The 27096-nt window shown below is 39.8% G+C and overlaps 1 protein-coding gene across 1 annotated transcript; it reads left to right on the top strand.

The window, feature by feature from the left end:
- Positions 1-8556: 8556 nt before the first annotated feature.
- Positions 8557-27082, top strand: RAB32 (RAB32, member RAS oncogene family). The gene is made up of 3 exons (XM_088537055.1): positions 8557-8847; positions 24198-24475; positions 26550-27082. The coding sequence occupies exons 1-3, from the start codon at positions 8619-8621 to the stop codon at positions 26697-26699; spliced, it is 657 nt and encodes a 218-aa protein (XP_088393181.1). The 5' UTR covers positions 8557-8618; the 3' UTR covers positions 26700-27082.
- Positions 27083-27096: the final 14 nt, after the last annotated feature.

Raw genomic sequence — 27096 nt, 5'->3', positions numbered from 1 at the left:
TTTTGTTCCTCTAAATGAAATGACACACTAGGTGATATTGCCTGAACTATAAACTGAGTACCTCAAAAAGACATTTATAGAATTTAAATTTCTTCAGTATTCTATTCTAAGGTGGAGAGTATAGAAGAAAAGTAGAAAAGAGTAAATGAAAAAGATAAATACACAGTGACAGAAAATAATTAGAAATACTTATAGGCTACAACATTTTTTCCTGACTTTTATCAAAATGAGGATATAGATCAGGGATTCTAGGATATCAACCACAAGTCAGACTAAGGCATTTTTGATTGATAGGTTTTCACATAAAGATTTCCAAAGAAAAGTTAATACAATTATTCCTATCTTATGGATAGGGAACATTGAACAGAAAGAGCTAATGACTTTTTTTTTTTCAAATTACACAGTGGCAGCTGTGAATAAAATAGAAAGTAAGATTCCAGATTCTTAGTTTGACATTTTACACCACATTGCCTTCTAGAAATGAGACGCAACTCAGGATCGACGGACAGGGAAAGATTGTGATTACATCTTTTGATGAATCTCTGATGAATTTTACTCAGGGACAGAAATAACAAGGGGAAATAACAAGAAGATACATCTTGTTGCCTTCCTGACATGATTGCGAGTCTGGTACAAGTGTTTCTGTGTCTTTTATTGGTTTGCTTAGTTTTATTTGTATGTTTTGGAGCTCTCTTCACGACATAGCTACTTTCTGAAACCAAGGATTCTGACATTTAGCACTAAAGTGTGTATTCTCTCCCTTTCTCTGTCTCTCTCTTTTTTTTTCTTTTTTTCTTTTTTTTTAAATTTCTTGAAAATTGGCAGTAATAGAATATATCCAGATTTGCTTGCTCTGTACTTGGTCCAAATTTTCACCACACTCACCACCTTTTCAAATTTCACTGTCATCTCTAAGCTGTCATAGGTAAATCATATATGCTGAGATGAAGAACCTCTGGATGAAAGCTTCTTCCCTCATGCAAAGAACACTAGGAAAAGATTCACTATCTTCCAGATTCCTAGACGGTTCCCAAAATATTGACCCAAAATATTGATTGTTTGGGACTCTCTCATTTTTTTATGAAATCACCTTTCTCACCATCTAGTTCTGGAGCCCAATTAATTTAAAGAAAGATCTAGAAAAAAAAATAGAATTAGGCTTTCTGAGATGTTAGTTATGGATAAATGTACATTTTCTTTAAATCTTGCAGCCATCTTTTAGAAGAACACATTGTCAGCATTAAGCACAGCTTTTCAGTTGCCAAATCTTCTGTCTAGAGTCAACCCTTTATTCCGTGTTATGCTCAGAGGATTTAGAAAAGTATACGTAATGAGCTCCCCATAGATTATTTACAGAGTTTGAGGGATTAATGCTTCAATTTAGGCAGTCTGACACTATCTATTGCTAACAAATGCAGAAGATATGCAGTGGTATTTTAGGTGATCCTCCCAAACAGAAGTAAAATTATAGAAATTAACCAACATCTATAGTGAAAAGAAGTAATACATATATAGATCAGCAGTGTAATGATGAAAACTGTCATTGATCCCATCAGCCATGACATTCTGTAGGGCAACAGTGTCTTGGGAGCTGACAGGAGATGGAATAGCTAAACCCTTGTCTTTGTGCCTCAGCTGATGACCCAGCTGGCAAAAACCCTCAGCCACTGCTCTGTGCTGCCTGCTCTCTACGGAGCGAGCGGCACTGCTGTTCAGGAAGGATCTGCTGAGCAAGACACACAGGGCAGGGGCCAGGTCAAGGCCTGGAGTGCAGTGACGGAGCACACACTCAAGGGAGAAAGTGCCCTCAAGGACACTCTGAACCTGCACACAAAAGTGTAAGTGGAAAGAAGGTCCCAATCAGTGACTGAAGAGGAACCTTACAACTGTTTTGGTAGAAAGACAGGGTACTTTGGGAATTAATTACAGCTCCATTCTCACATATTCACAGGAGTCACACACTGCATCTCTGTTCCAGACATGCCACACTTCTATCTGGAAAGAATGGTGAATGAAAAATACCCTAATTTGCTGTCATTTTGCTGCCAAATTGAACACCTCAATGGAGAAAATACACCAACATGGAAAAAGAGTAGGGAAATTACCCTCTGTAATCATTATGAAAACACCTACGGAACTAAGTGACTACTAACCACTAGATAGCAATAGCACTGATGCCAAACCAAAATACAATAAATATGTTATTTGTGGTTATTAATCTCTGCCTTTTGGAATGGGACTAGTGAAAGGAAAGGGTATTTTCACCTCTCTTGTTACAAGCATGAAACTGTGCAGCAAAGGCAGCAGCTGAACCTGTGACAAGTAAATAAGTATGATGTATATTTTTGTTTACTTGCATATTATTAGATATACGTGCAGCTCTGTAATATTTATCTTCATTTAATGCTTCATCATAGAAACTAAGAATCTGTCTGCATGTGATAAATCTTAAGCACACAAATAACCTAAAAAACTATACTGGATGGGGTGACTCACAGCATCCAAAGTTCTGCACATACTCAGATATGTACATGAGTAACATATAATAAATGTTACTACTTTAAGTGGTCATTATAAATGAAACAGGCCTTAGCTAGTTAAAATGAAATATATGGCTCAACATGGATTTCTTGGTAGTAGTGTCCAATTTTCTCTCTTGCCACTTTAAATATCTCTCTATATATGTATCTTCATATCTAAGTCACATCTTGCTGTGGTGCAGGAAAAGTATGCTTACCAATCAAGATGAGCTAAGATGATTTCAGCTAAGAAGGGTAGAGAACGCTACGCTGACTCACCCATGTAAACATAATAATCGAGAGTTTCCGGTGCTTTCCTGTACACGACCTCTTAAAAGCATACGAAAAACACTTGTCCATGAGCACAGCTCGTGTCTGGGTGGTACCTACTGCAGAACCCTCCCTTGCCCAGCTACTAAAGCTGCCAATGACTGCTGAAGTAGATCTTCTCTGGGGGCTCTTTTGCACCCTTCCTAGCACAGGGCTTGGGAGTACTGAGCATTACTCATGTCTCAGTGGAGTATTCCATCTTGTTTCCCTGAACCTCAGCCTGTTCCTGCCTCCCTTCCTGACCCTCAGCCTTCAGACCAGTGTCGTCTCTCTAAGTATTACTCTTATTTTGGCATAAATCCGCCCATCAACAACACTCCTGTGAAGCACTGCACTGGCTCTCAGCTCAGACTACTATACTATACACATGTGCGTTATATAACTTCTCCAGGGCGCTAGATCTGTTATCATCATTTGCAAAGAGGAAAATATATATATATATTTGAATGGAAAGACTTCAAAAGTTCTTTCACTGTGATCTGCCTAGATGTAGATTAACTGAAAGGAGGCAGGGAAGTGTTCAGCAGAGCTTTAGCGCTTTCACTGTTACCTGCCCCACATCTTGTGAAGCAGTCACAGCCAGAGGGTTAGACTGTCTCTTAATCTCAGCCCCAGTAAATTATTTACATTCATTCAGTTGCTGATTACTGCAGAGGCCACTTTTATTTTTCAAAAGAACAGAAATCAAAAACAGACGAAAATGAACCAACAAACAAGCAAACTTATCACAGAATTTGTTTAATAGGAAGCGTGCATATAGGAAACAAGTAAGCTTGATTTTCATATAAAAATGGCAGTCGAAAATCCACACCACTTCTTTACATAGATTGGCAATGAGTTAGTTTCAGTGAGGATATCCCAATCTCTCTGCAAGACTTGGTCATCAGGCTTCTCTCCACAGTTTTGCCAAAGGCTTGCCGGTTTCTCATCCTCTTTTAGACAAAACCACTTATCTACTACTTCATACACCACAGTATTTTAAGGAGTTTAATAAAACCTTCATGTTTTCATTTTTTCAGTACTTTCCAACATATTGTCAATGCCTTTTTGCTGCATATCTGCAGGCATCCCATCTACATTTTACAACTGAAGTAGAAACAATCTCTGTATTTCCACAGCTGAATCTTTCAAATTTAGGTTGAATTGTCCTTTGCATGGACAGTATACACTGCCCAAAGCTCAAGTCGACATAATGTGGTTATATTTGCAGTCAAGAGATGACAGAATATCACATTACCATATAGGAAGTGAAGGCCCAGACAGACTAATACTTAAATATACCCTTAGCCTTATGCTCTTGGATATTCTCATATAATTAAATGAGAGTATGTTCAGCGGGCAAAACTCAGGCATGCACGTTTGTCTGTGAATTCATATATAAACAGCATTTAACTTTAATTCAATCCTCTAACACATGTGCTTTATTGTCCAGTGTTTTACTTGGTGATAAGAGTATTTTTCCTCCAGACAGACTCCTGCAAGCCCCCAGCCGCACAAGTCTTCTTCGATCTCTACTGTTTGCATATTAGTACTACTAAAAGTAGCACTCTGGGGCATTTCTTTAGGAAACGACTGCTAAAATAAAACATTCAGTCACCTACACTGCTCCAGGCAATAGTGTGTCTACTATAACAATACTGGTTTACAACACAGGTGGGTTTTTTTCCTTGGCAATTGGGAAATGCCACACACAACAGAAAACTCTTCTGTGAAGCCTCTACATGATCAGAGAAGTAAATGAAGATACATAAAATTGCATGCAAATAGGATCAGTCATGGCATTCAGGCAGCTGTATTTCATGACTTGAAATAGACATGATTCCTTTTCCATGTGCTCATGCTTCTGCTTTTCAAGCTACTCACCCCATCCCCTCAGCTAGGAATTTCACTTCTAATGCAGTTACAGGGGAGAATAAAAGAAAGTTATTCCTCTGTTTTAGGTGTATCCCCTGCATTTCCAGCTGACTGGCCAGCTCAACCTGCTGCCTTTTCTTCATGGCGTTCTGACAAGAAGAAACACAAAGAATTCCTCATTCCATTCAGAGAATAAAAAATATAGAGGTACAGGCCTATGAAAGAAATGAGACATGAAAAAAAAGAAAAAAAATGACAAAATGAAAAGGCTGAATTGAGGTTAGGTGAGGAAGGACATTCAAGGGAAAAAGAAATAAAAGAAATAGAAACAGAAAAGAGACAAAAAAAAAGGATGAGGTTAAAGGAGAATTAAAGTTGGTATGATGAAAATAGAAGGGAGATAAGGTAAAATGATGCTGCAGAGGAAGTAGAGGACAGAAGACAAGATTGGGCACTCTCGAATGAAGAGAGACGCAAAAAGATATTGAGGATCGGGGGGAAAATAAGCTACAATGTCATTTTATAAGTAAATCTATTTTACAGGTCCTCTGGTATTTCAAGATGTAATGATCATTAAGCTATTGAGTATTTCCAGTATGTGGTTTCCAGCATTCAGTCCTCGAATCAAACTGCTTTTGGAAACACAGGCCACCTATGCCATGAAACATGGATAAACTGATAGCAAAGGCCCCACTGGATCGGCAGGCCTATACCAGCAAAGAGCAGCTGTAAAAATTTAGCTGTTTTTCATTCAGACCTCAGCATTCAGACTGAGAGGGTACCAGAAGATTGCTTTGTAAGTTTTACATTTTCCTTCCTCTTAATATTTGCGATGCACAAAAAAAAAAAAAAAGAAAAAAGAAAAAAAATCCAATAGTTCTTAAAATTGTGGTTTAAAATATGACACAGGTGCCTTACTTATAGTCAACCAAGTAGTTAAGCAGGTTAAAATGGCACAGTAACAATTCTATAGGCAACTGAAGGTAACAGTATAGTAGAACATAATGCCACCAACCCATATTCGATAGAGGATTTTTGCTGACACTTAACTGTACAGAGAGTCAACTGAAAAGTAGAATTACATGCAAAAGACAAAGCGACACCAAAATTTAGCTCCCGATATAAAGATTATATCCCCTGCACTAGAGGGTGGTGATTATATTTTATTCTATAACCTCACGCATGGTTGATTATACTGCACCGTGGTGAGGCAGAGCAGTAATAGCAGGACTGCAAATGACAGAATTTTGCCAAGTTGTTCTACATAGATATCAGTGAGCTTTGATTAAATGAATAATAAGGACATTAAGGCAAATTATTAGTTCAAGCAAGATCCACTGGTATTTATTTGGCATGCTGTAATGTAATTAAAACTGATCAAACTGTTAATTGTGAACAATTGTTACTCGCATTTAGCCTTTATTTCTGTTTGTGAGTCTTCTGTGAACAGACCATGACTTTTACATATTTCTTTATTATTGCCATTGGTTCTAATTGCTCAAAATCAGTACGTGAGAAAAAAAACATAGCCTACAGGCTTCTTTGTACTTTGATACCAAGTTTCAAGTTTACTGAAGTACTCATATTCAATATACTTGTATACAGTATACTTGTACACTTGGTTACTCACTTAGCTATCTGATAGCATCTATGTTCCCTCATTTTTAAAAAATGAGGAGGAGGGGTGAAGGAAGTCAAGGGATTATTGAATTTCTAGGGAATGTAAGACAAAGAAGGTAGTAGGCAGGCCTAATAAATGGTACAAAACGCTTAGAAAATCCATCCCATCTATGCAAGGAAGTGTAATATATTTAATGAAGTGAGAAGCTTGCAATTAGAATGAGCAAGATTTTTATTTTCCACCATATAATGGCAGAATGTTCCTCATAATCAATGAATATAGCTCTCTTGTAAAGCAGAAAAGTACTCCAATCACCATCTGACAGGGAATTAAGAAACAAAGGCTACCTTGAACCCTGAGAAATTAGGCTTCTGCATTAACATTATACCCTGGCATATCTCCAGCTGAGCATCCATTTATGTCCCTCCCTTGTTTCTTTTTTTTTTCTTTTTTCTTTTTTTTTTTTTTCAAGAAAGAGAGAGAGAGAAAAAAAAAAAAGGAGTCTCTCTGCAGTGAGAGATTTTCAGTGTGCGCCAGTCAAATCCTTGATCAGAATGGATCTCAGCTCTGCCTACAGGTAGTGACCAGTTAAAGTACAGCTAGAGAGGTTTACCAGTACCCACACAAACATATGTCCGTGAAACAAAGCTTCCCAGGTTTATTATATATCTCCTACCTAATAACATTGTTTCTTGTTTATTTTGTCTCCTTCCTTAGAAAATGTTTTATGCTATGCTATCCTCCATCCAAAAAATAGTCTCATTTTTGAGCAACATTCTCCACATTCTCCACTTACAATCTGGTGTTATTCCTGCTGCTGGAAAGTTAATTAAAAAAAAAATGCTCTTGAAGCTAATATAGCATGACAGCTTAAATTAATAAATTTAAACTAACATTCCTAAATACAGAAACTCTAGCTCTTTCGCCTTGTTTTCCAGTTAGTTCTTCTCTTCATCTGCTTCTGTCTATATTCAGTGTATCATTTTTGTGTGATGTGGAAAAAAAGCATGCTTCAAGCCAGCTGAGAAAGTCTGGCTTATTTTTCTCTTGAGCCAGCAAGAAAACACAGCAAACTAATTTAAAACATGGCAAAGGAATTCATATATGCACTAAACTATTACAAGATCAGAAGCGAATGGTGACTGCTCAATGGATCACTTGCTAGGTGTTGTGTTTTACCACTGCTCTGTTTCCCATTAGAGGTTCCCATTCCCTCCTAATCATAACTTCCCTGAGCCTCCTCCTCATGTCTGAATGCTCCTCACAGCTCCCAGCGCATAATTGCACTGAAGAGCAATTTACACGATAGTTAAAGATTGCAGCACAGATACTATCGTTTCCTTGAACAATTTTTTCCTGTCCCCTCAGGAATAAGTATCCGAGATTGGGGTCTTCCATTCAGAAGGCATAATAGAAAAAATGCTTTCCCCCCCCCCAACCCCCAACATAGGCTATCTGCACACAAGGCAACACAGGGTCTTAGAGCCAGGAAGCTTATTTGTTTTGGATTGTAACAGTGTGTCTGCCTGCTTACTCCTCAGTTTTATGTATTTTTGGAACAACTAAAGAGTGATAAAACAAACACTTTGGAGGCAGGGGATTAATTTAGGAATGAAAAGCAAAAGAAACACAGATCCAAGTGCTCAGTGGGAAGCCCTAGGGATGAGGATGCAGTCTCTTCCTCTGCAACATGAGCCCTTTGCACAGCGCGGCCTTTGCCATGGCCATGGCCGTTGCCTCCACATGGGCCAGCTGGTGCTGCAGGGCTCAGAACCCACCACGCATGGACATGCCGGATGGTCGGAGAGAGTGCCCGTGCCCAGCGCTGCGCCCTTGCGAGCCAGGACGTGGAGAGAACGCTGTGTAGCACTAGCTCGCGCTGGCTGACACCGCAGTTAGCCTTCCTGAAGATGCCTTCTGTGGCCCAGACGCACTGGGCACGGTGCTCTCTGCAGAGACTGCTGCCGAGAGGACAGCCGCGCTGGCGGCGCGTTCCCGAGGGAAACCCTCGCCACGTGGCCCACGCAGGGAGCAGCGCCCGGGGCGGCCCGCGGCGCCTGGCTCGGCCCAGCCCGGCTCGGCTCGGCTCTCGGGAGCCGCGGCGGCGGCTCCGCCTCCCGCCCGCCCGCCCGCGCCCTCATAAGCGCGGAGTTTCCGCGTCCTGTGACTGCAGTCAGGTGGTTGCGGGGCCCTCTCCCTTCCGCGGCGGCGCCGGGAAAGTTGCAGGGAAGTTGCCCGGGCGCGAGCGGCCTCCGTCAGGCCGGGGCTCCGCGCGGAGCCGGGCGGCAGCGAGGATGGCCGGGGGGGACGGAGGGGGCTCCGGCGTGCCCGAGTGCCGGGAGCACCTCTTCAAGGTGCTCGTGATCGGCGAGCTGGGCGTGGGCAAGACCAGCATCATCAAGCGCTACGTGCACCAGCTCTTCTCGCAGCACTACCGGGCCACTATCGGTGTGGATTTTGCCCTCAAAGTCATCAACTGGGACAGCAAGACCCTGGTGCGGCTGCAGCTCTGGGACATCGCAGGTGAGCGCCGGGACTCCCCTCCTGGTCGTTCTCCCTCCCCTCTAACGTTTAGCTGCTGTGCTCTGCACCTCCAGATACACTTAGCAATACACATTTCTTTTCACAAATGGGACATGTTTAGGAGGTTCACCTTGCAGATTAGGAATAACTCTAGTAGCTGCTGTTGTGAGCAAACTTTGTGTGCTTGAAATTACATACTTTCTTTGAAAGTGTCTCTTTTCCTTGCAGGTTGATATGAGTAAAGGGCATTTGTGTTATGTTTAGCTCTACATTCAGAGTATTGGGTTTATATGCTTAAAAAGATATTCTGACTACTGAGTTGGAGAAGTTCCCCTCTGCAGACTGCTCAGAACTCCTCCCTGTAGTTCCAACCTATTCTTTGAAAGATCTAGAGTACTTTACAAGTCATGGCATACTTTACTTTACTTAGGCCAAGGTGTTAATGCCACAGTACAAACTATTCTGTTGTGCTCTTGCGAGAGGTCTGTAACCTTAGCATCCCAAACTCTGTGTTGCATTTGTAGCTCTCTGTGTATATAGCCTGGGTGTTGACTTGTATCTCTTCTCTTCAGTGTGCCCAGTATATCTTTTGGGCTGTGAGAAAGTGGGCTTTACTTTGAATTAAGGTTATTTTAAACCTATGCTACTGGGAGCTACTATAATGAAGCAGTAACAGCCGGGAGTTACTGTTTCTGTGGTCCCCCCTATGGAGTGGAAGTTCCTGAAACAGGAAGTGTAAAAAGCAATGCAGCTGGGGCCTGTGATGAACCTGGCTGGCTGCCAGTTTCAGGCCTCCTTGTGCTCTAAAGATCATCATAAAGCACCTCAATATGATTTTGCAAACCAGAAAACCCTCCTTTTTATTGTCATATGCTGAAATGTTGTCCTGTAGGAAAAACATAAAGCACCTCAATATGATTTTGCAAACCAGAAAACCCTCCTTTTTATTGTCATATGCTGAAATGTTGTCCTGTAGGAAAAACAAACACATTTGTTAATTGCTATTTTGAGGAACAAGTGAATTAATGGCCAACTTTCTCTTTGGATAAGACTTTCAGAAGGATTCTTTTAAGGAATTGTGTAAGGGGGATGTGTTTTTTATCCACTGGCAGTTCAGTTGCCATAATGCACTCAATATATCTTAGCAAGTCAATCCTGGTGTCCCAAAACCTGAATGCAGAATAAGGATCAGGATCCTCTGCTTTAGCTGGCTAGCACCCTTGGGTTTAACTTCTCTTCAGTCCTTGGTTTTAGAGGCTGGGGTAGCTGTTTACACTCCCTAAAGCAATCTGTTTCAACAGACTAGCTGGAAACCTAGCTGTAACTTCTAACAGTTTGGATAGAACTTCCCATAGTAAAAATAGTGTCTGTTAGCACATCTGTGGATTAACTTTAGGATTTGGAAGACTATTCTTTCATTCCTGATTATTGCCCTTAGTGTATCCTGGACATGGCTAGGTGAAGACACAGTTAAGGGTTGCTGTTTAGTCCCTGGAGGCTTGTGTTAATGGAAGCAAGAAACACAATTTGCATCCCAAATTCTTGTATCTAATCTGGAGGCTTATGGTATCCCATACCTGATGGGATGCATCCTTCCTCAAAAGAAAAACAAGGCTGAGAACAGAACCACACTTAGTTTTTAGTGATATCTGGGATAAGCTCGGCTGGTGTAGCAGTCATAGTTTAGACTCGCACAGATGCATTTCAGTGAAGCACTGATAGTTGAAATACAAAGGATTTTAGTATGAAAAAGCTGCTTAATGGTCTTAAAACTGCTAATATTCTTGACCTGGGAAGGTATTCTACAGCTGTCTGTACTCTGAACTCATATAAATACTGGAAGATGCTAAAAGGTTCATATAGGAAGTATTAGTTACAGAAAATGAGGCAGAAGATGGCTCCTGAAGAGTCATGGATCATTCTCTAAAGCCTTGCTATTTTATTAAAGTGTATAACAAAGTCTTTGAGCATGTGATAGTCATGCTCTTTTAACTCATCAGCTCAACCGTCTTCTGGCTTCCAGCAACTAATGTAGATAATTCTGTCTGGGTGCAGACAAACAGCTTTGGAGATCTAAATCTTATGGTAAGTACTATTACATGTGACTTCCCTGCAAGCTATGTGGTGTGGCATTCTGGATTGATTTTGTTGATTTTAAAGTGGCTTCTGAATTTAAGTCAAGCCCTTAAGCACAGCACAGTGTTTCTTTTTACTACATCAGAGTTTGTGCTTATAGTCCACTGGAGGAAAAAAAAAAAAAAAAAAAAAAGCCTTCCTTCAAGAGCTGGATGTTGAGATCTAAGGTTTGGCAACTTAAATTGGTGATAAGAACTAACCACATTGCTCAATTCAGCAACTCGGGATTATAATGTACCTACAGTGCTGGTTTCTGGTGTGGTTGTAGCCATATGGGTGAGTGCAGTGCAGGAAGTTCCTGAGTTTTCTTGTGCTGTTTAGCTAAAGGTGGTGGTGGGGGGGGTGTTCCCCCCGCCCCTCCCTGCTGAGCCCTCCCTTCTCTTTCTGTGTTAAAGCTATAAATTCTCTACTAAAAGTTATGTTAATGTTGTTTTTTGATGAAATTTGTTTTCCATCTTGCAACAGGAAAATAATTCCTGTGGCAGAATGAAGAGGGAAGGAGAGTATTGTGCCTATACATGTATGTTCAACAAATACTCAGACGCATTAGTTTGTCTTGACCCAGGTTGTGGGTATTTGAATAGTGGAGACAAAAGGGCTTGTGAGTTAGACTGTTCAGCTGCTGTCAGATGATCTTCTTTGTAGCATGAAAGACTGTGAAAGAAGCTGAACAGACTATATGCAGCTTGAAAGTTTTGTTCATGTATGAACATGCAGCAGCCCTTGGGCAATTATGCCTGTTTTTTCTTGGCATGCCAAGTTGTTATTAAATTTATCTTCCTGGATAAATGCTGAAAGTATTAGAAGCAGGCTAAACCACTTCTTCAAAGCACATAAATAACTGGCCAAAGAAATAGAAGAAAATATGCCTCCTGAGCATGCCTTCTTGCTGAGAGAACAACTACACTGACTACACAGTCAGTAAGAGGCAAATATAGCATATTTGATTTTAATCAAATATCATTGAAAGAACACTGTGAAGGACTCTTTCTGAATCCCAGAGCCTCTTGGTCTGGTTTGGCACCTCTGATGGTAGCCCATGCAGTCCTAAAGAGCCAGCTAACACTGTCATGCAGGTCAGCTTGTGGGAACATGAAGCCATCTAGAGGGGAAGGGTGGCAAAAGTCATCAGTGATCACTTGAGCTTGGCTTCCCCTGAAGCATGTCACTAATGACACCTAACTCCTTTTGGAAAGCTTTGAGTGAAGCATTCTGTGTTACATCCAATAACTGCAGCCTTCCAGGACTTATTGAAACTTAAATATTGCTTTAACTGGAAAAATATGGCTATGAAGTTGGCAAAATAGAAGAGGAACAAATGTACTTATGGGTATAGCATGTTTAGAGAATTTAAACTTTCCGGAGGTGTGTTGTAAGACTCATCACATGCATGTTTAATAAAACCCTGGTATGTCTCCTTGAAGTGGTCTGAAATCTCAACTGTTCAGAAGTGTATGCTTGAAAGTATAAATATCCGGAAATAATTTTGCTCAAACACTGAGCTGAGGAAGGGCTGGAACAAAATATTTTTCTATAAAGACAAATAGGCATTAGATATGTAAAGATGTGTTAAGTTTTTAAGTTTTCTACTTACCTATAGAAAGCCATAATAAATGGGAAAGTGGGTGCAGGAAACCGAGTAGGGAACAGGGGAGAGGAGGATATTCTAAAATGTGTTCAGCTGTAGAGAAGAAATCTCCAAGTGAAGTAAGACTTGGAAGGGAAGAAAATGAATGCAAAATGCAAGCCTTCTGGCCTTCATCTGCAGGAGTGATTTTGTGCTCGTTATCTTCCTCTCTCCCCAGAATGAAGTGTATCTTGTCTGAATGGGCTAGAGTGCTTGGAGATGGTGCACTTGCTTGTGGAGCATGGTTTTGTACTGTTGCATAGCTTGGTGACTGAGCTTCAAGGTATTCAAGCTGTTCCAGTATGTTAAATTCTTTAGCTTTAAGCAGCTGTATATTTGGGGGTATTCTAGGTCTGTATTTATGGTCCCAGTGTGTAAGAAGACTGCCAAACTACTTTTGTATATTAGGTTGTGAACTAGTTATTTTAATTATAAGCTGACCGTTTTTATAAGGTCTGAAGCAAGCCTTAAACGATGTTAATTCTTTCCTTTCCATATCTTTATGGAATATCTAGAATTCTTTGGTGTACTATTCATTTAGCAACGTGTGCAGCACGAGCATGCTTTAGCTGATTTTTCATATGAGCTTGCCCTAACTATGGAGACTTCAGAGTAGCCTCTAAAGTGAGGCAAAGCTTGTAGCAACTTGTACGCAACACTTTCAGGATCCATGCAGAAGTTCCCAGTTTAATCCCTACAAAGAAACCATTAAGGAATTGAGTAGCCCTGTGTCTGTGTAGAGACCAGATAATCTTGGCATAACCTGCTCACTTGTGCTTTTTTGCACTCAGTAGGGATATTTGAATGAAAAGAGGAAGAAAGCAGAATGTCGAAAATATGCATGTTGCTGTGGAGTTGGGAAAATTGGAGCTCAAAGTTTCATTTCTGGAACTGGAAGAACTAGCAGAAGACAGCTACATAACTGCTTACACAAGTGAACTTCCTTGTTTGTTATCCAGCAATGGAGGCTCCAGCTGCAGCTGCCTTAATGCGGAGCTGGGAGTACTAGTGCTCTGGTAACACCCGAGGCAAGTCAGAATCCCAGAGTCAGGACTGGAGAGTCTTTCATGTGATGAAGTTTGGTCTCAAAGACAGAGTGAACAGAGGACAGTCACAGGCTTGTAAGCTTGCTGTATGCATGTTTGAGTATAAAGTTCATATTAGAAGAATTACTTAAGGATAACATTAGCTATTAATTTTGTGTCTCTTCAGATGAAATTTCAGGAAAAGTAAAAGACCTGCTCTTTTTGAAAGAAAGGTTGAGGTTGTAGAGAATTGAAGATAAATTCCTTGTAGTAGGAAATGGCCCTTTGTAGGAAGTCTCAAGTAGGTATTTGTTGTTGCAACTCCTCTGAAACAGCAGATTTATAGTTAGGAACTTTTAACTGGGAATGGGCTTTGCTGACCTTGGAGCTTTGCAGTTTAGTCTAAAATGCTAAATGTTTAGTTTGTGGCATTTCTTAGTGTCTCAAGTCTCAGATGTCTTTGTGTAGCACAAATGACTGAAAAGATTCTCTATAGTATCCAGATTCTGGGAAATCATGTCTTCTTTTTGAATTCCTTTCTAGTTAAGTAGCTTCTTATCAAAAGATATCAATCAAGGTATGGTTTTGGTCTTGCTGGTAAGCAACTTCCCTGTCTTAAATGGAGGGGGGAGGGGTACTGCATCTTATAGTTGAAGTAATAAGTATTTTTCTTAAATAACTCAAACTGCTGTGTGTTATCTCAATTTATCACAACAGGAGCTTTCTGGAGCTGAGTTTAAAATTAGGAATACCATAAGCATATGCAAAATGTTAGTGCTTTGAAGGTGGTGATGTTAGGCAATCTAATGTGCTAGTCCATTTTGATTATGTAAAATGGGTCTGGCTAGTTCTTTCAGGTAAATGGTAGGCTTGAAAGAGCTTCTTGGTAATAACCTCAGAAATTATTTACAAGACTTTTTTTTAGGCATTCTAGAAGAAATATTGCTAAAGGTGTGGAGTGTTTTAAGCCTTGTGTAAAGCTTAGACTGATGTATTGAGTTTGCAAGCACTCTTAATTTCTGCTGAAAATGAAGTGGTTTATCATGCTTAAAGCATAAAGATTGTTGTATTGATCTTGAGAACTGCTTCTGTTGACAAGGAAGCACTTGATACTTGGAAATATCATTTAATGTATGAGCTTGTAATTGCTATGGGATGAGTGAATCTGAATCTCCACCTGATTTTTCCAAATAGATAACCATGTTAGCAGAAGCTATGCATTTGCTGAAAGATCAGTGAAAATATTTCTGTAGTTCTCTAGTGCAGATAAAGGGTGGGATGCATTTTGTTTTAAGGGATATATAAATTCTACCTTAAATGGAAACTATAATACCTGTGTTCTTTTATGCAGCAAGCAGAAGAGAAACAACATTTACAGCTCAATAATACTAACCTTTGGATCAAATTATAGAGCACTAAAGCTAGAAATGGTGCAAAAATCCATTAACTTTTTATTGGGTGTTAAGATTTTTTTTTTTTTTTTTGAATTAAGTAGTGGCTAAATTCTTGCCTTTCATGTTTAACAAGTTTAGTTACTAGCTGCTTAAGTCTGTGTTTGTCAAGAGCATTCTCCTGTGGAACCAAATTGGGTGTGGGCAGTAATACATTGCTAAAAGTATATATTGTACACAAATGCAAATCTGCTTTTATCAACACTTCTTGCAGCAATATCAGGTTCAAAGGTTATCTTTGTGACTGTATCTGATTAACTTTTATTCAGTTTTCTCAGTGTGCATGACTGGCTCCCACAGCCCCAGTGCAAAACAAGTTTCTGTACTTGAACAGCAAGCAAGAATGCAGTTTTCCAATGTGAGACCCTTTGCCGAAATTCAGTCTTGCAGGATAGCTGTAGCCACTGCTCCAAGTGCTTAGTTTCAGCTTTCTGAAGTGTGCTATCCTGTCTCTGGGAGATAATTTCCAGTTATAAAGCTTCTATTTGTATAGTTTGGACAATTCTTGTGACTATTAGTCACACATATTGCTGTTTATACAACAAAGTATAACGTGCTTCTCAATCTGTCTGTGGTAAAGCATTAGATAGTACAAGCTTTCCTCTCCTCTGGAGGTGCAGAGGGTAAGGTAGACGTGGTAAGATTACTCTGAAGCACAACAGAATTTCAAGGTTACCATAGGGCTTGTTTAGAAATATATCCTACTTCTGGCCAGAGAAAGTCTCTTACTCTTTCTGTGGAGATAGCTTCTAGATTAGTAGCAGAGCCAAAACAATATTCCTTGCTGTGCTGATTTTAGCAGATCTTCAAAGAATAAAACAGAGTATGGGAACTTGTTGTTTAAACACTCCCAGATTAGAGTGCTGGGTAGAGTAGAGCAATGTGGCAGCAAGTTGACACTGAATTCCTGTCACACATAATGTGCCATGACACATTTACAGTTTCAGAGATTAACATTTTTTCAGTCTCGTGATAAAGTTCTTGAGACAAACTGACTTTAGAATTGTTCTCCTGTGTCTTACAAAACACTGTAGGGCCATGCAACATCACTTAAGCATACAGCACGGCCCTGACTGCATGACAGTGAACCAGAGGAAATGGATTAGGGAGTAGAAGGCACAAAATAACTCAGCTCTGGTGGAGGACATGTTTGAATACATCTAGCTAGAAAAAAGTAGGAACTACCCATTCATGCTGTTGCTGCTCCTAATTGGGCAATGTAGGAGGGGTTCTCATACAGGCTGTGTCTAATGTCTAGTTAGAAATTACTTAGCCTTGAACTGTACTTGACTGGGGACAGAAATCTAGCATTTAGTTAGGAACTTCCTTTCTTGCTCAAATTCTTTCTATACAAACTGTAAGCAAAGCAAGTAGAAACAAATGTGTAAAACTTTCTAATGCTAAGTAGATTACTCATACTTTCACATATAATGCACTTGATGCTGGACAAAGCCAGCTGAACCCTAAGTGCAGAGTCCTCCTCTAAATTTAGACAAATTGTTAGGCTGCTGGGGACTAATTCTCAGCCTTCAAAGCAAGGCTGTGGATGGCAACAAAAGATTCTCAGTTTTTCTATAAGCTTTCCTGAGCAGTGCAGTTGTTCAGGAAGTTTTTGTACAAACTTCATATGCTTGTGAAAGCAGATGGTGCCCTTTCCCATCTGCTGGGATGGGGACTACATCAGAATAGCCATTGCACCAAGAGGGAATTTGGAAAGCTGTTGTCTGCAGCCCACTGCCTGCTGACAGGCTGCTTCACTGCACACAGGTTTAAGGCTCTCTGTCATGATTAAAAGCTACTCTAGGAGATGACTAATTCCTTCTGTTGGTGTAGTATAAAACACAAAGCACATAGGGGATACCAAGGTTCAAATATTACATAGCTATGATATCATGATGATATCAGGTTGTGAATGCACTTACTACTCTGAGAATGGTAAAAGGTCTGCCTCAAGACCATGGGAAATAAACAGATGCAGGAGTGGACAAACTTGCAGCCATCTGCAGTTCATCTTGTTCTACTACAGATATCCTGTGTAGCCACTTAAGTGACCAACTTTACTTATGGAAAGCAGGAGCACTTGAAAGCACTTGGGCTTCAGTGTTCCTGTTGCTTCACTTCTAGGGAATAGAAAAAGCCTGTCTTTCACTGGAGTAAAGTATGACAATAGTAAAGAAAGGGATCGAAGTGATTCATCTAAATGCTTGTGAAAATATGGGTAACTAAACTATTTAGATTCAGCCTATGTTGCACAATGACCTTTTAAACTGTTTCCTACTACTTTATAATGAAACAACATTGAATCTGAGGTCAGCAATGGAAGCTTCAGAATTTGATATAAAGAATCAAAATAATGAACCTGAACTGCTACAGTGACTTGCAGTGAATGTTAGTATCCAGTATTTTTTTGAGACAGCATGTGATTTCCTGGTTTTTATGCAGGAAAGCTGGTTAGCATCATAAAGGGATTTGCCCAAATAACTTGTGTAAGTGAAGAACTCGTGCAATTAACAGAAATATCTAGGGAGCTTTGGTTTCATTGTTTTTCCTATTATTCCATAGTAGAAATAAGGATATTATTTCTATGGTCTAAAGGAAAACCTAGCTGGTAAGAAAAGAAGTCTTATTATAATATGAAACCCAAAGATAGGAAGTAGCCTTTTGTGATCAACACTAACAAGGACCATACCTCTCCAGGTGAAGCTTCTGCTCTTCAATATTACAGTTAAGAAGCTGAGGGCTGGGAGAAAAGCTAATAAACTTCATAAGCTGAGCTTCAAATGGAAGCAGAAGAAACTGTCTATATCAATATGTCTGGAAAAAATAGCTGTTTGTTCTGGCTTTGTTGTGCCTTAATTTCATTTATGAAATGGTTGTGGATTATAATAGGCAGACTTCTTTTGGATTAATCTAAACCCAAAGCATGAGCGTCCTTTTAATACTTTGAACGTATTTTTGTCTTAGACTAGCAGTGGTCCAGGATAAATCTTCCTGCCTATGCTGCTGTGTATACTGTGGGTGACAGGTCTCCAGCACAGGCTGTTTCTCTGCAGATCTATTCTTGTATAAAGTAGGCAGAGCACTAATGGCTATATAGTTAGGTGACATGTGGAACACTGTCAGTAGAAGGTTGATCCAGTGGTTAGTAGCATTTATTATCTTCCCCCCCTCAAGAAAGGACACTAGCAGTTAATTTAAAAAAAAAAAAAGGGTTTGAGGCTGTTTTCTATGTTAGAAGCTGAGAGCTGAAGTCAGAAACTGGTTTTAGTACTGTCTAATCTAGGAAAATATTATTGAAGCTCTTGCTTTAAATGTCTTGGCATTTGTCAGCAGAACCACAGATCCCAAATATGACTTGCATAACAGAGGAAAGCAAGGCTCAGGCTGGATGTGCATTTTGTATAACTCTTGCAGGTTCCTACTAACTGCTAGAGCTGGAAGTACAGTTCAACACCTCTGTAGTCTACATGCTTAGCAACTTTGCACAGATAGCTTAAACAGTAAGGATGAGGAGGCGAGAGAGAGATCTAGCACCGACTGTCTCACATTCTCTAGCACAGGCTGTCTATTCTAGTCATCTAAAGTTGCTCCCCATGTGTCATACTTGGGATGTCCTGTTACACTGATAGTGATTTGGTTAACCTACTTCCTGCTTTGAGCAGAAGCCTGTCTAATAGGGTGAGACTTCTGGGTCGACCTGCACAGGTTTCAGGTAAAATACTGTCAGTAGTAGTGCCTTGTCAGTACCATATTAATATCTATCTCCAAAGGAGTCACAACTGGTTCTCATTTGATCCTTGTAGTGCTAAAATGCACATTGGTGTCTGGAGAACTGGGAGATGCACCCTCAGGGTGTTGCACATGTGGTGTGTTCTTGCTTACAGTTCCTAAGAGGCAGTGGTCCTAAGTTCTGTAAAACTTGCTTATATTGCAATGCCAGGGCTGGGCTGCATGTCAAGTGATTTGGATGCTTCTTTGATTTACCCCCACTGAAAAATCTAGTAAACTGTTGGAATCAAGAATAAGGAGCTGCCACTCAGATGTTTCATAACTTTGCTGTGTGCAAATCTGACTCCAGAAATTCAGAGAACCAGAGACCAGAACAGTTGTTCGAAAGAACTAACTTGTAGTTTTGGAGCTAGGAACAGAACAGAGGTGCTGTCTACCTTAGCAAGCAGAATGGCCAAGGGAGGGCTGATAGTGAGGACTTGATAGCCATGGTGCATGCAGTCCAGCTAGAGCTAGTCTGGCCCTGTGAGTTGCCTGTCCCAGGTGTGAAGCATGTTTGCTGCCAAGAGGAAGTCGCTTCACACCATGAGCAGTCTGTACATATGAACCAAAGCCCAGGTGGTGGTGGTGGGAGGTTGCCCTCAGAAGAGATTAGCAGAGATGCCTGTCTAGGGACTGTTTAGGTATAAACTAAGGTTGCTGCTCATTATTCCTAGTATTTCTAAGTCAGTTTGATAATCTAGCTGATTTGTATAACTTTCTGGCCTGGGAGCTGGGTATTTTGGTTTCAAATAAGAGGTACTTAATTCTAAGGCTCCTCTACGGGAGACAGGTGCTACCGAGCATAGTGCCAGCCTTGCTGAGACTGTGCTAAAATTTGAGTTCTATTTTTTTAACTTTATTTCTTTAGATGGCCTCTAATGACTATGTTTATATTGCTCTTGCAGAATATTTATTTGCACTACAATGTTCATGCATGTACACCAAATATTCCATCCCTAATGCACTGAAATATAGCTTAACATTCTTTCCCTTTTCGCACTGCATATCAATAGTTCAGTGCTGATATTTACTGAGTTTTCAAAAGGCTATATCAAACTTCTCCTCAACTGCTTTAAAAAAGCTTACTGGTATCCCAGTATACCGTTACTAGCTCCCTCAGTTCTTCTGCTATGTTGTTGGTAAGTAGTGTGCTGAATACTAGAAGTATTGGCGGTATAGCAGTGTGTTATGCTGCCTTTAGAGAAATTTGCTGTAGCCAGCAAAAAGGAAGAATTTGGAGAAAAGCTATATCAACTTTGGGGCACAGATCTATAAATAACTTGCTAAATATTGATCTTGAGGTTTGTGTAGTGAAGATCAATTTGTGTAGTCATTGTAACCATCTTATGGTAAGCAAATGTAAAATCGCTCAGCATCTGAGAGGCTTATCTAAGCATTTTAACTATGAGCCAAGAAGCCTATAAGGAGTCTTGCTGTTGGTGTTGATACTTCTTGAATTTTAGAATAACTAGGATTGACTATGTTCATGTAGAACAGCTGATCTTTGAGAAAGAGCTCTCTCTCTGATAGAGTATTTATTTATTTACAGAATTAAGCTGTTTGTTATACTTATCTGGTGTGTTTTAATAAGTATCAAATTCATTGCAGGATAGAGTACTGTATTTGAGGTTTACCTGCTGACAGAAAAACAGTATCTCAAACACCCTAGCAGGATGCAATTTCAATGTACCTTAACTTGCTCAATTTTTGATCCCCTAGGTCTCTTGATTATGCTGTGGGTGTTTTGTTGTTTTTTTTCTTTAAACTGCTGTAATGCTGGTAGATATCTTGGCTTTATTTTATGTATCTTTATATAATATTCCTTTACTTTCTATTGAACTTAAACTGACTTTTAAATTAACTGAGCTCTGAGTTTTATCACTCCAAAGGACAAAATGCTAGCAGTAACTGCTTGGTCTTATTTGTATTTGAGAATTCCTCACTACTTACCAGAAAATTCATTATTATTGGATTCAGAGGAGAATTGCAAAACTTCTTAAACAGTGCTCTTCCAGTTGACAGCAAACAACTCTGAAGTAAAATTCTTCAGCTAGCTGTGCACTTGCTTTTTTAGGGGGAGTGATTTCAGTCTGGATTCAGTTTGACTTGTTTTAAGACCAATAAATTTGACAGCTCCACATCAGATAGTCCAATATCACTTTCTGACCATCCATTAAGCTGATTACCTTGTCAAAGAAGACCTCAGCTAACATGAGCTAAGCAAAAGAAATTATTTGTTCCATCATTCTTCCAGTTTGGGGGGTTTTATAACCCTTGGGTTATCTTCCTGCTTATCTTTTAATGATCCATGTTTGGAAAGATTTTTGGTAGTTGGTCTCATTGGCGACTCTCTTTTAGATTTTGTCCAGTGGTATTACTTCTGATACCCTTTAAGGGTTTACATGTAACTAAAATCTGCTTTCTCTCTCAGAGCTGCATGGTTTCAGAACTGACTAAGCTTAGCTTTTACAAGGTAGGTGAGTTTCTTGTCAATTCCAACAGTAGAACAGGCTAAGACAAAACTCGCTTCCATAGCAAAAATAGTTGCAGAAGCTTTTTCTAGACTGACAGTTTTGTTCTACATTACTTACGATTTATGCTTGTATGCATAGCAGTCTTTAAGACTTAATTCTACCCTTAAGTATGGTAAGTAATTTGGGAGAAGGAAACTTAATAGCATGATAGATTCAGAAGTGATTGCTAAATCTATTTCATCAATTCAAACAGGAGCTAGGAGCAGAATAATGTTAGCACAGGGTAGCTACCGTTAACTAAAACAAAACTGGCACAATGATCAGTCTCACTGCCATGATAAATGGGACTCCCTTGCTTATTCCTTAGGCTGGGGAAGATGGCTGTAAGGAACTTTTAACTCTTTTTCAAGAAAAGGCTTGTATTTTCTGAAATTTGTGATAACCTTTTGTTGTCCTTTTAAATGCCTTAACTTTTGTGGAGAAGTAATAGAACTGACTATAATTTTTTTTGTGTGTGTGTGTCTTCTAGCTCTTAAACTTTAGCTCTTCTAAAATGTAAGTTGGAAAATAAGGAAAAGCTCTTAAGCACTGATAGTTTAATTTAAACTTACTTGCTATGATTCTGCAGCATGGAACTGCATTAGTTCCCCATGTATGACATTATGCAATTATTTTACTTAATGTTGTTGCAATTACTGGAAAATAAGGTGACAAAGTGCGCTGAGTCATTTAGATGTGAAAACTATGTGGTTAGAGAATGCAGAACTCTGTATTGCATGTGGCCACTGTCCTATCCTTAAAAAAACTAATGTCAAGGGCTGTTCTATAGCTCAGCCAGTCATTCCCTCAAATATGTATGGATACCCTTCTGGTACCATTAGGCTTGTGTCAAGGAACTAGACCTACCACTGTATTTAATCCTATAATGTCTTTTCTGCAGTGCTGCTGTAAGTAAGTAGCTTTATTCCCATCCCCTTCCTTTCATGATTCTATGTACCCTGAGTTTAAGTCTTAATTTCTTCTGATCACTTTTATCCTTTTTCCCTCTGGGGGTCTGATCTACCTTATGTACTGCTCAATGTTAATCATTTTGCCATGTGAGGAGACAACAAAAGTTCTGCCCTCCTTGGGAAGGGGGGGTGACAAGTCACTGGCTGAGCAGGGCATGGTCATTTTAGAGTTTGAAACAGAATTGGCAGACTTTAGAGGAGTAAAATATTCTATAGTTTGCTTTTGTGTATGAGCTTTTTTCCTTTTTGCAAGCAGAAAAGCACTTGCAAGAGCTTTGCCTGAAAGTCCTATCAAATTTTCAAAAGGCTGGCAAGAATCTTCTTGCTTCTTCCTTGGGAGGCTCAGCCTAAAGCATGTGCACTGTTGGTAGTAACTGGGTTGTATGGAAAGTCTCATCAGTTAGTACTGGATGCTCTCTTCCCGCCTTATGTTGGGTACCTATTGCAAAAAATCTTTTCCTTCTTAGGCAAGCCATGTTCCGCTATCTCTTTATTTAGATTAATAAAAAGAACAGTCACTTCCTTATAAGACACCAGATAATATAAAAAGCAGTCATAAACTAGCATGGGGGTCAAGTCTAATATCAATGCATGCAAATAAGGTGAAAGCAGTTCTCTATGTAATTTAAAAAAGCTTATGACATTTGGACTACTTGAGAACAGAGGAGCACTCCATACTAGAGCATATCTGGGCTACCAAAAGGCATTAATTTGAAATAACAGAAGTGGTTTTCAAGGGAAGGGAATATCAAACCCTTGCATGCAAAACTGAAATTCAGTAGGCATTTTTATGGGCCTATGGACTTTTATCTGCGTTCACCTAAGTTTAAAGTACAGAAGAGTATGTCTTAATGTTATTCCAAATGTAAAACTTTTAGTGTAAGAGCAAATAACTTTTTCTGTCAACAAACCAGCTGGAAGTTCAAACTTCTCCTGAAGAGCTGGAGCATTTCTTTCAAGTGGATGCTTTAGAGCACAAACTGGTCTCAAAGCAAAGTGTGGTTCTGTTGTGGGTTTGCTTTCCCACTGGAAGCACTGTTGTACCATACAATAAGGAGAAAAGCTATCTCAATCAACCTCAGCTTGTGTGTTTTCCCAAAGTGCCTGGTTATAACAACCTTCCTCGCAGTGGCCTCTCCCTTGGTCAGGACTCTCTGAGGAGATTGATCTGTCGGTCTTATTTTCTGCTCTGCTACAAGACAAATGTTGCCCTTCTGGTACCGCAGCTGTAAGCCTTACTCACAGAGTGGGGGCTTGATCTTTCTGCTCCTTAGAATATGGAGGCTTTTTTGTTGTGAATAACTGTCCTTTTATTCTCTTGGTAATCTTGCACCAAATCCTGTGACTGCTTGCTGTAGTTTGAAGCCTATGGTTTGACTTCCAGAGAGTCTCAAACTCAAAAACTGAAACTAAAGTCTTATGTAGAACTCCTTCTCAGCTTATCCCTATGGGAAATACATTACAGGTTTTATACGAAAAAACCAAGCTACTACCTCAGGTATGTAGGAGCTTTCTCTGAGGGGGGGGGGGGGGAAGACTTGGGAGCAGTTGTGCTGGTAGTATTTAGTCATGATTTTTTTTTCTCTTATAGAATGCTACTTCACAAGTAAGTATAAGGAAAAAAAAAGTGAAATAGTATTGGAAATGCAAGGCAATGGGTATCTGATTCTTGTCATGCATGGCATGCATAATAGCTCACTAAGAGCTGACACAGGATGGCAGCCGTAGGGCTATATTCTATAAACTGGGGAAGTGCTTCTAAATGCTAGACTCATATTTACTAACCTGGCACTGAAATGCGTTTATCTCTACTGCAGTTGTTGCTTAAAAATGAATGCTTTGTCACTGTCTTTCAGGCCAGGAGCGTTTTGGAAATATGACACGAGTGTACTACAAAGAGGCAGTTGGGGCTTTTGTGGTCTTTGATGTCACAAGAGGCTCCACTTTTGAGGCTGTTTCAAAATGGAAGCATGATTTGGACAGTAAAGTGCTACTTCCCAATGGCAGTCCCATCCCTGCAGTTCTTCTTGCAAATAAGTGTGATCAGAAAAAGGATGGCAGCCAGAATCTCTCTCAAATGGACCAATTCTGCAGAGAAGGCGGCTTCGTTGGGTGGTTTGAAACCTCTGCCAAGGTGAGCCTTAAAAATGTTAAATTCCTTGGGTGCAGGAACTGCTAATCACTGGAGACCTGAACTGTTGAAGTTAAAATTGATGTGTGGATTATTTTACTGCTGAGGAAAACTTGCAACTTTTTTTAAGATAAGACTAAGATGCAATTCTTAAGGTTAGCTCTGAACTTAACTAGCAACCTTGAATTAATTGACTTGAATGAGTATTAAGATCATGCTTGTGTCAAGGATCAGCACGTTTAGGTGTTAGGACTACTAAACACTGATCGAACTGTCAAAGAATAATCTTTAACTGAAGCTTACATGCAACAGTGAAAAGATCAACTTAGAAAATGTTAAGACTCCCAAAACAAGCAAGCTATTTGCTTATTTGTATTACTGAGCTACATAATTCCACCAATTCATCTTTCTACTTTCTATTCAGCATCTCCATAGTAGCAAAACTGAACTGGGGAAAAACAAATTTTTTGGCAAAGTAACTTAAGCTAAGGTAGACAGCTGTTTTACTCATAGCTTAGAGTGTATATATATTGTATAGTCTACTCTACTCTACAAACCCGGTTAGCATGCTTATAAGCTTACTGTTCAGCCAGAAATGGAGTCAGATGATTTCTTAAAACCTGGTTTTCCTCATCTAGAGCAACCTTTCGCTTTTAGAATTGTGCCCAACAGACCAAATTCCCAGTCAGTCTAAATTTGTGCATATATACTGAATCACAAGGTCTGTTTCTTCCCTTGGCTTGCCCACTTCCTTGAACTACTACTGAGATAAATTGGCACAAAGTGTTTTCTGTTTTTGTAAGTGCAAGCCATTTCTGGCACCTCATTATGCTTAGATAACTCTTTAAAAGAAGAAAAGATCCACAAGAGGAATGTGGTAAGAAGAAAGTAACAAATGTCTTCCTGACCACACCTTAAAAAGGGAGAAGAGTACACAGTGGCAGGAATTAAATTAGCTAATTACTTGTTTGAATATTAACTTTCAAACTTGCCCTTCTGCTCTTCAGAAAGAATAGTTTACTAAAAGGACCCTTTTTTCCTTAATATTCTGTTACAGGTTGTCTTCCTTGAAACTTCTGTACAACAGCTGTACAACTTCTCAGCTGCACTTAACACTCCTGTGTATCACCATCAACAATTCATACTTGAATATTCAGTCTAGTTGTCATGTTACTGTCCACTAGGTGTGGATTAGGCAGTAGAACTGCACAGAATATAAATACTCATAGAAATCTTATGAACATCTGCCCAGTAGGAAGAGAATCTTCCCCCATCATGGCCAGGGAAAAGTATCTATCTGTGAACCCCCAAAAGCAATTTCTGCCTGACAATCACAAGCTTTCAGACTACAACAGCAACTGCTTAAAGACTAGGTCATGGGAACATATTTGTGGTGTCACCGCTTACGGAGACTGAATAGTGCATTGGTTTGGTATCTCCATTGACAGTGAAGATAAAAGTAGTTCCAAAAGTGGCTACCCAACGGTAAAGTAAAAGGCAGCCCAGCCTGTGCAGAGGCTGTAGCTAAGAGCCCATCTGAGGTATCCTGCTGAAATGCAGCTCTAGGTATCTGGCATACAACTTGAGGATGATTGGTGTTATACTTTACATCTTATGCATGCTTTGAAGAGTGGCTCTGTGAGGCACCCTGATTTCAGCTGGGTTTCTGAGGTTGATGGAAAAACATCCTTTTAGATAAGTAAGTGCATTCAAACTGTAGCAAAGGTAGAAAAAGGCCATAGCAGGTGGAACGCTATTATGAATTGTGTGATTGCCTACTATTCTTCCTGCTGCAGAGATACTATAGTACTTGCTAGTTTTCCAATGCAAGTGACACTCATCTCTAGACCACCTAGCAGGTTAAAGTCAAAGTATCCTATATGTTATAAAGGTGAATACCTTTTTATCAATTTCTTTCTAGTAGTTTTTTGCAGAAGCAAGTGCATGAGCAATGATCTATTTAAGCTATTTATGTCAAGACTATTAGACTGTGTAGAAGAGTTTGCATTTGGCCAGCTCTTGAGTATGTGTGCTCTTGGTTTAAAAGATCTGACTTCTTTGCCTTCAACACTTTTAGGATAACATCAACATAGACGAAGCAGCTCGATTCTTGGTGGAAAACATCCTTGCGAACTACAAAACCTTTCCTAATGAAGAGAATGACATGGGGAAACCAAAACTGGACCTAGACCCATTGAAAGCGGAGAGTAAATCACAGTGCTGCTGATGTTACCAATGCTCAGTGTGAACATGATGGAATGAGCAGCAAGACTGTTCCTTAAATCACACAGCTGCTATGGTGCTGCGTTGTGACAATCCACATGGGGTGCCTGGTATTCTTGGAATAGGTGATAATTGTGGGTGTTAACATATTCTTGTTTAGCATGGAACTGAGTATGTGGTGAGTGATATTGTTCTACTTTCTTGAGTGGCTGCATCTGAGTAATTTCCTACTTGAGAACATGAGGTAGTGTTTACACTTTCCCATAAAGGAACAAAGGCAAAATTTGATATCTAGTTTCCTTCTAGGACATGGTATATTCCAAATAGGACTCACTCAGCATGCTTTTAACTGAATAAGCACTTATACCTCTGCTATAATTTTTTCCCCTTGTCACAAGTGA

Source organism: Tinamus guttatus, unplaced genomic scaffold (assembly GCF_059628265.1).
Source record: "Tinamus guttatus ecotype Peru unplaced genomic scaffold, ASM5962826v1 Tinamus_guttatus_pri_ptg000716l, whole genome shotgun sequence".
Classification (NCBI taxonomy): domain Eukaryota; kingdom Metazoa; phylum Chordata; class Aves; order Tinamiformes; family Tinamidae; genus Tinamus; species Tinamus guttatus.
Note: the sequence above shows the minus strand (reverse complement) of the source record. Positions and strands in the feature narration are given on the sequence as shown.

What these genes read in the sequence shown, in the direction of transcription:
- RAB32 (XM_088537055.1), top strand. Translation starts at nt 8,619, where the DNA reads ATGGCCGGGGGGGACGGAGGGGGCTCCGGCGTGCCCGAGTGCCGGGAG. An exon ending in GCAGCTCTGGGACATCGCAG is followed by an intron (nt 8,848 to 24,197) that starts GTGAGCGCCGGG and finishes ACTGTCTTTCAG; the next exon opens with GCCAGGAGCGTTTTGGAAAT. An exon ending in GGTTTGAAACCTCTGCCAAG is followed by an intron (nt 24,476 to 26,549) that starts GTGAGCCTTAAA and finishes CAACACTTTTAG; the next exon opens with GATAACATCAACATAGACGA.